General features: G+C 43.1%; 1 protein-coding gene across 4 annotated transcripts in view; it reads right to left on the minus strand.

The window, feature by feature from the left end:
• Positions 1 to 8,076, minus strand: part of QSER1 (glutamine and serine rich 1) — a 50,400-nt gene extending 42,324 nt beyond the window's left edge. For 3 of the 4 annotated variants that reach the window (XM_061610530.1, XM_061610528.1, XM_061610527.1), the window contains exon 1: positions 7,534 to 8,075. In XM_061610530.1, coding sequence (XP_061466514.1) covers positions 7,534 to 7,664 — 131 coding nt within the window. In that variant the 5' untranslated portion in view covers positions 7,665 to 8,075. Of the gene's footprint in view, positions 1 to 7,533 lie in introns of all 4 variants that reach the window. The other variant, XM_061610529.1, reaches the window with a different exon arrangement.
• Positions 8,077 to 9,084: the final 1,008 nt, after the last annotated feature.

The raw sequence follows: 9,084 nt of genomic DNA on the forward strand, positions 1-9,084 counted from the left end.
CTTCTGAGTTCAGGCAGACCTATCCATGCCAGATATATTTCACCTTACACTAAGAAAAGCTCAGAAACCCTAATAATAAAAAAAGCTAATGATCTGTACTAAACTGAGTGTCAAACTTTCACAAGGACAGCCCGGTGCTGAATAACCACTCAGCCACAAAACATATTTAGCTGAGACCAGTAAGTAGGTTGTGTTCACAATAGCGCTATATCAGTGACCTGTCAGTGCAAGAATTACTGCTAACACAATGGGACTTCCCCCCCTCCCCTCCATGCACCGCCTAAGTCTGTTCTAGGGGCTCCTCCAATCCTCTGGAGCAGATTTGGAGAGGGTGTATGGCAAGTGCAGAGGTGAAGGGGGGGGGAAGTCCCATGCGCTAGCTGTAATTCTTGCACTGACGGGATGCATTGGAGATAGTGGGCAGTATTCAACTTTGGACTAGCCTACTGCAAAGGACTGCTGTGAGAATAAAGCCAGATGAGATCCACATAAGTTACTCCGAGTTCCCTGGAGGAAAAGCAAATTACAAACATGTTTGATAAATTCTTAATTAGAAACAGTGAAAAACCATTCATATAGCCACCTCTGCAGCTTCTTTATACATCTGCAATTAAGTATGCGTGACACAAAGCAGACACAGTTTTTAAAATTTACCATTTTAGTTACTTCTCTCCACTTCACATGGGCTGTAATTTTTTTAGAATGTAAACAAGAAACTGCTGTCTAGAATGGGGCTTCCCAAACTGTGATCCATGAACCACCAGTGGTCCACAAGCGTCATTCAGGTGGTCTGCAGCATGTCTGCATTAAATATTCATATTGATTTTTAATTGTATTTTACTGCTTCTCTTACTTATGTTGTATTTCATTGTATTACAACTTGAATTCAATAAAATGCAACATACAAGCAATAAAAAGCAATAAAAATACAATTAAAAATCCTACAGAATCTAGCACAGTACATTACCATTATTGTAACACGCAGAAAAATAATTAAGTGGTCCACCAAGACCTTCAGAAATTTTCAAGTGGTCCATGGGAAAAATGTTTTGGGAACGACTACTCTAGAAATCATACATACAACAGCATTATTTTGCTTTTTTTTGTCTAGAAAAAAAGCATGTGTGGTGACAATTGACTCAGCTCCATTGTCATTCATATGAAAAAGCAGCATTTCAAATTTCATCCACGAGACCTCTCATGAACTCCCACAAGTCTCAGTCTTGTTCTGTCTTTTGGATATTAGATTTCAAAATTTTGCTATGGAAAGTCATAAACTATTCCCACTACAAATTTCCTTTACAGAAGTGTATGTCTGCAAAGCATAAGTAATTGGAGCAAGTGACAGGAATTGTTTTTTATTGTACACCCTCAAATCACACCACCACAATGGTGATTTGCATTATCGTATTTAGAGGGATCTAGATGCCATGCTTGTCAATAGACCAGAACCAAATCTGTCTATAAATACCCATACCACTAAAAAGTCCCTCCAAAAACCAGATTGCCAAATGGCCCTTAGTATGCCTTGCTCTGTAAGAGCAAATAACAGCCATTGCCGCCTATCCCAGCAAACAAATAACCTCAATGTGGCACCTGTACCTGCTACACTGAGGGCAGGGGGGAAATGCTTATGGCAGCTCCTGCACTAACTCTGGAGTTGGATTCAAATATCAGCATAAAAATCAAAATGTGACCACTTCTTGCGCTGCTAACCAGGGCTGTGGAGTTGGAGTTGTGGAGTCGGAAGCAATTTTGGGTGAAGTCGGAGTCGGTAGAAATGTCCCAACTGACTTCAAAATAAAATTAACATTTTAATATTAATATCAATTTATTAATATTAATAAATCAATATACATTTGCCATTTATGAAGGAGTTGGACAGTAGAAAAATAGAGGAGTCGGAGTCAAAGGTTTGACATACCGACTCCACAGCCCTGCTGCTAACAGAACTCTTATGTACATTAATAGTGCACTGCAAATAGCAATAGGGCTACTAAAATGCTCTATTATCTCAGGGTACTACAAGCAATAATGTTCAGACATGTGCTATAATCTGAATAAACAGGCAGTAAATATCTTTCTCTGTGTTAACAGACCACTCTTTCCCTGAATTACTAACCGTCATAACAAATACATCTGTCATCTTGATTAGAGAAGGAAAAACTGCTTTAAACCTGAAGCAGACTTGACAATTTTAAAAAACAGAGAAACTAACTTAGACCAGATTGTCTACAGGTTAGATTTAGCAGCCAAATCACAGTTGTTTCTCCACATCATCACAGCCTTCTAATGGGGGCCTGCCCTCCTCCAGCATGAATGCTAAGCTTCCTCAGGATATTTGGTAAGTGACCTTATCAAAAGCTTTTTAAAAGTCTAAGAACACAATGTTGACTGGATCCCCCCTTTCTATATGCTTGACATTCTCAAAGAACACTTTTTAAAATCTTAGTGAGACAGTACTTACACTTGCAGAAGCCATGCTGGTTCTTTGGCTTCAGCAACCCTTTTTCTTCTCTATGTTTGGTAAATCTTTCTTTAATAATGCTTAGGATAATTCCCAGATTTATATTAGCAGAATAAAAAAAAACTAAGCAGTGCATTCCCCCCCAAAAAATCTAGCTCAATGAAACCCAAGCATGCTCAGTAGTCATTAATGTTGAGTATTTATTTTTATTTATTTATTTTATTATTTTATTATACTTGTATACGCCCCATAGCCGGAACCCTCTGGGCGGTTTACAGTAACTAAAAACGTTAAAACAAATACATCAACTGGAAAAGAAAAAATGAAAATTGGGGGTTGGGGCAAATGAAATAGCCTGCTCAAAGATGGCATGGCTAGCCCCTAAACAGGAGCATTCCTATTAGGACAGAATATATTGCAACATTTTGTTGCTTCTTCCCTCTGACAGAGAACTCAGGTTGTCAGCTATCTTATCAATTTTAATGTGACACAGGGCTACTTTACAACAGCTGCTCAATGTTTGAGGACTACAATTCTTGGAGTGGCAGTGCTACATTTTAAGGACAGATTATCTCCAGGCCTGTAAAGAAACTTGTTTTTTTAACGTTAATATTTTGTTGTTTGAATTTTTGTGCACTGTATTCTTTTCTGATGTGTATATTGTATTTGTGTTTATTTTATTTTTTTGTAAGCCGCCTTGAGGGCCTTTGGCCAAAAGGCAGCATAGAAATAGAATAAATAAATAAATAAATAATATATTAAAAGAATTTTGAAAATGGCCATGTGACCTACAGAACAGTGAGATCCCACAAAACATTGAGACCATAGAGCAGCCTTTCCCAACCACTGTGCCTCCAGATGTTGTTGGACCACAACTCCCATCAGCCTCAGCCAGCATTGCCAATGGTCAGGAAAGATGGGAATTGTGGTCCAACAACATCTGGAGGCACACTGATTGGGAAAGGCTGCCATAGAGAAAAGAAAATTCTAGAGTAATTTATCTTATTGTCTGGAGAAGGAACCTCTGGGTTCACTCTGTACACTAAGGCAGGAACTCCTGTCTTTGCTGACACATGTTGTTTTGTGATGGAGGAAGGCATGCTGTTGCCAAATCACACCTATGCTAAAATCCTACATTTTCTCCAGTCTCTTCTATAAACAGCATTCCTTTTCATCCACAGGATGAAAAATGGGCCTAAGAGAAACTGGACGGACTCTATGAGTTTTATCAGTTAAATCCATGTTTGAAAGCAGTAGAGACATGGAATGTTTGTGTGTCAGTTGGGGGGCGGAATGGAGGGGAAAGAAGAAATGACCTGTAGAAGCTCCTCCCTGCTTATAGAAGGTTGTTGGGAAGACGTTTGCACTGTACAGGATGCAGAAGGAAGAAAAGAACATTATCCAGAACTACTTCTGTCCTCTATAAAACAGTAAAATGTTTAGGCCCCACCTCTTCTCCCTAGAGACTTGACTTCATGTTCCAGGATGGGTGGATCCTTGAACAGGAATACTTCTCTTGGAGGCTTGGAATATACTACTACAATTTTTTTGAGGCCCCACGTACTTTCTGTAATTGCAAAACTGATGGCCCCATTTTGACTGTTTTGAAAACAAAACAGGACCACGACCAATCAAGAATGTAAGCAGAAATTTCCTTCAACACTGAAACTTCCCAAAAGAGGGCAACCCTCCTCCCAAAAAAGACCTGCACGTGTGTGCTGCCCTTGTGTTACTATGGCTATATGAATGCAGTACATAGGTGCAAATCGTCAATCTGCTCAGTTACCTTTTTTACTCTCAGATCTCTGAAGCAAGAAATCTGTATGGTTGCTCAGTTCTGCCCTCACCTATCATCAGGCAAGTAACCTGAAGAGGCAGAGTTATTACATTGTCCTGGCTCTGTGGGTGAGTGAGAGCTCCTGGCCAAAAGCTGCAAGGAAACCTCCCTTGCTGGTGAGCAGGCTTGGACTGACTTGTAAGGCAAGGAATGACTATCTACCTTGCAAAGCTATCAAAGCCTATCTGTCAACGACAGAGATTCTCTTGCTCTTCTCATTGCCGAAGATTGCACAGCTATTTCAATTTTTCCTATATACACAGTTGTGCATGATTTTTAATTACAGCACTTCTTGTATCTAACTGAAATAATTAATGAAAACATTATCTGCAGTTGCTTTTATAGGGTTTCTGGGAATGCGCCATTGATAAAGCAAGGCAAACTGCAAAAGACAATGACTGAAAAGGTCTAGGTAGGGCTCTGCAGGCATACACATGGTGTATATTTATTGATTATTTATTTATTTATTTGATTTATATCCCGCCCTTCCTCCCGGCATATATTCAATGTTGAGTGCAGGGTCTAGGTTGGTACATATAGGGAGAGACAGCCCTTGAGGTATTGGGGTCCTGAGCCATACAAGGCTTTATAGTTCAAAACCAGCACTTTGAATTGAGCACAGGAACTAACCGGTAGCCAGTGCAGTTGTGCCAGAGTTGGTATTATGTGCTCAAATCGTCTTGTCCCGGTGAGCAGTCTGGATGCTGAATTCTGTGCCAGCTGCAGTTTCCAAACTGTCCAAAGGCAGCCCCACGTATAATGCATTGCAGTAATCAACTTAGAGGTTACCAGAGCATAGGCAACAGAAGTCAGTCTTTTTCCTTCTCCACAGAGTCGAAGCTGGGCCACCAGCCAAAGATGATAGAAGGTACTCCTCGCCACTGAGGCCAGTTGACCCTCAAGTGACAGTAGTGGATCCAGAAGTACTCCCAAGCTATGTATGTTCCTTCAGAGGGAGTGTAATCCCATCAAGAGCAGACCACAACCCTTCTATCCGGTCTAGGGAACTACCCAATAACACTGCCTCAGTCTTGTCTGGATTCAGCTTCAGTTTACTGGCTCTCATCTAGTCCATTACGAAAGGAAGACATCAGTCTAGCACATCTACTGCCGCTCCTGGAGATGTAAAGGAGAGATAGAGTTGTGTGTTGTCAGCATATTGCTGACAACTTACTCCAAATCAGATAGTCCTACTCAGTGGTTTCATGTAGATGTTAAATTGCATGGGAGATAAAACTGAACTCTGTGGAACCCCAAATTGGAAACTGCATGGAGGCAAACAATATCCCCAAGCATCACCCTCCAACAGCAACCATCCAAGCAGGACTGGAACCGCCACAGAACAGTGCCATACACCCCCACTCAGGCAACCACTCCAGAAGAATACCATGGTTGATGGCATCAAAAGTCGCTGAGAGATCAAGGAGTATTAATAGGGACACACTCATTCTATCTTTCTCCCAACATAAGTTATCATATAGGACAACTAAGGCAGTTTCTGTGCCAAAATTGGGTCTGAACCCTCACTAAAATGGATCTAGAAAATCCATAATAACACCCAACTGGATATCAGGTTCAATGCAAAGGCATTGGTAACAATGTACAAAATCCCTCAATTGTTTTAAGAAACACAGATTGTTCGTACAGTATAGCAAAGCCTACATTTTTAAGAAGATGGATGCTATAGGAGAGGCCATGCTTTAACATTCAGAGGATGGCAAAACCACCTTTGCCAGTATGTATGAAAAAGCATCTCCTAGGAAATATAAAATGATCACATTCAACCATCCAAGTTTTACTCTCCTAAACTCCTGGCGGTTGAACACTCTTGGACAAGTTTCAACATGAATTGAGTTTTAGGCTGCAGAACATAAGCATCTGTAACCAAAAGACTATTGAACCTTTAACTATATAGCATAACAATTGATGGCATAATAAAATTTAAATGATGCAAGGATGCTGGGAAGCAATGCGATGGGCCCAAAACACTCTCTGGTGGTTTAAGATGAGATAATCAAGAGTTGGCAATGTCCATCCCCGATTACGAACTCTGTGCTTTCAAGGTTTCACCCTATGTATTTTTTTTTTCTACACTCCTTTCCTCAAGCACAAGTTTTTGGAAGCTTTTATGTTGATGTCTTACGTCAGAGGTAGGGAACCTTCAGCCGACTGACCTAATGTGGCTTCCTAGGCCTCCCCATTTGGCCTATGCAGGGGTGCCAACAGGATTTCCTGGCCCTGGTATACTATATGTAGATTGGGACCACTAAATTCCCACCCACCACCCACAATCTATTGGCAAGAACTGCTGTGTGTGTGCATATTTTATTTATTTGTTAATTTTTATTTAACAAAATTTATATACCACTTGACTATAAAGACCTGTAAGCAGAACACTAACATTATCAATAAATAACAAACTGTGCCGCAACTTTACAGCCTCACTCTATTCCTTATGATTGATACATATGGGGGAGAAGCTCCCCCCTTATTCCTCCAAAGACCTCAAAAAAACTGGTACAGTGTGATGGGCTTCCCCTAGGCAACATAAAAGTAAACATGAACTCTTGAACTCGAACATGCCTGGTGAACACACAACTTGGGAGCAGAAGAAAGCAGGGCAACTTTTCTTGCTCGCACCCTTGGGCACCCTTAAAATGCATTTAACGGGGAGGGGGACAAGCTGGTTCTGCTATTCTGAACCCTCATCCCGTGGCGAAGGGAAGAAAGAAAAACGCTCCAGTTGTAGAAAGCGAGCATATATGAGAGAGAAGCGTGGCTTAGAATTACACGGCAACCCAGAATCCCTCCGTCCGTCTCTCCCTCCCTCCCTGTCTTCTACTACACCACAGAGTTTCCTTTCTTTTTGCCCTTTACTGGCACTTATTACCCCATTAATGCCCTTATTATAGCCTTCTTCACCTCTTTAAACCCACCCAAAAATCCCAAGGTACACTTAACGGCAACGAGTTTCCCTGAGGCCCCAGCGCTCCCCTACTGGTGGGCCCAGGTCTAGGGAGGCGTCTGTCCTCCCCCACACTATTTTCTCCACTCCGCACAGCGCCCTGGAGAAGAAAAGTCAGCCCCCACCTCGAGAAACGCGAAGGCGCCCGGAACACGCCCCGTGGGTGCGAGGGAGAATGAAGGCCTCGCCTCAATCCCCGGCCTTTCCTGGCGCAGCCCCCCCCGGCCCAGCAGGCGGACTAGCGGGAGAACGGACCCTCCTTACCTGGGCTTGAGGCTGCTAGTGCCCCGTTCGTAGGCCCAGGCGGTGGTGGGCTGAGAGGACACGGGGGCGGCGGTGACCGAAGCCAGCGGATCGGGGTAGCTGGAGGCCGCCGGGTAGTTCCTATCCATCATCGGAGCGGCAACAGAGGGAACGCCGAGGCTCCACTTAGGGCCTGAGCGCGCGAGGAGAAGGGAACGGAGGGGGGCGGCTGCAAGGACCGAGAGGGGTAGGAGCGACTCCCCCTTCCCTCTCACAGAAGGAGGGCGGCAGCGGCCACCCCCGACCCGGTCCTCCCCTCAATTTCCGCTACGAGGGCCGGGAGAGTGGTTTGGAATCAGGGGTGATAGGGCGACGGAGTTGGCAGCAGGGGCTGCAAGCAGCCCAGCCAGAGACCCATGTCGAGCTGCGGCGGCTGTTTCCCAGGATGCCCCTCCCACCCCTCCACAGTTTACTAGAGCTCCAGAGCACGGGAAGCAGCAGCCTCGGTAGCGGGGATAGCTGTTGCTGCTCTTCCTGCCGTCGCTGATGATGATCACTACTAGCAGCGGTGGCAGGAGAAGAGGAGGGAACTTGATCTATAGAACAGAAGTGGGAAAGGCGTCGAGCCGAAATGCAGACGTTAATTAATTTGGAATATTTAAAGTCTCGGCACACCAAAAGGTCCCCCTACCCATTGTAACTTCCGTATAGTCAAAACCTAGTGATGAATGTGGGTGACATATTTTGGCTGAATTCCCTAACAATTTGTTGGCTCTTGTGTAGTGGAAAATGCTTCACGTCTTTGTATGTACAAGTGAAATGTTTTCTGCGATTGCACTAAAAATGTGATGCGTGTATTGGCCCACACGACCATGCAGCCACTTCAGCTTCTCCCTCTTCTGTTCCTTATTTAAGTTTTCTTCTCACATACACTATTTTAACTTGTATATCTACTGGTACACAAAACTGTAAATATCTAGAACTCTCTACAGGAAACCAAAATTGGTTGTCCGCTTGTAGAGTGTACATACTAGAAAATTCAAGTTCTTGGGTACTATGTGAAATGGTCCAAAAGTTCATACAAACATTAGTGGGTGCATGGAAAACGGTCCTTTACTGTATTACTTCAGAATGCAGGTGGAGAAATCAAATGCATGAACACTTTGGAAAAGTGGGTGGGAAAATCATGCGTGAACAGTGTAACCTCTAGAGCTGTCTACAGAATATTGCATGTGCTTTCCTGAACAGGGCATGCACCACCCCAATGGAAATAGTCACTACAAGTTTCCCTTAGTGGTTTTGCTCCTTTGATTTGACACTGCTCACATGAATAGAGCAGTTATTTGTGCAAGTAAACTTCAACAAGTATTACCTGCAGTCTGTGGGAGCCACTGTATTATAAAGTTTCTGCACAGTGGGCCATTCCATGTAAGAAATAAATGCAAACTGTGTGTATTCATCAAAAGGTTCAGTGCTATCATCTGTAGCTTGGACAGAGATAAAGATTTTTTTTTAACCACACTGCATGCATTAATTAGCTTACCAATGCCTGGACTATGCTAGTAACTGTGA

This window comes from Rhineura floridana, chromosome 2 (assembly GCF_030035675.1).
Source record: "Rhineura floridana isolate rRhiFlo1 chromosome 2, rRhiFlo1.hap2, whole genome shotgun sequence".
In the NCBI taxonomy this organism is placed as follows: Eukaryota; Metazoa; Chordata; class Lepidosauria; order Squamata; family Rhineuridae; genus Rhineura; species Rhineura floridana.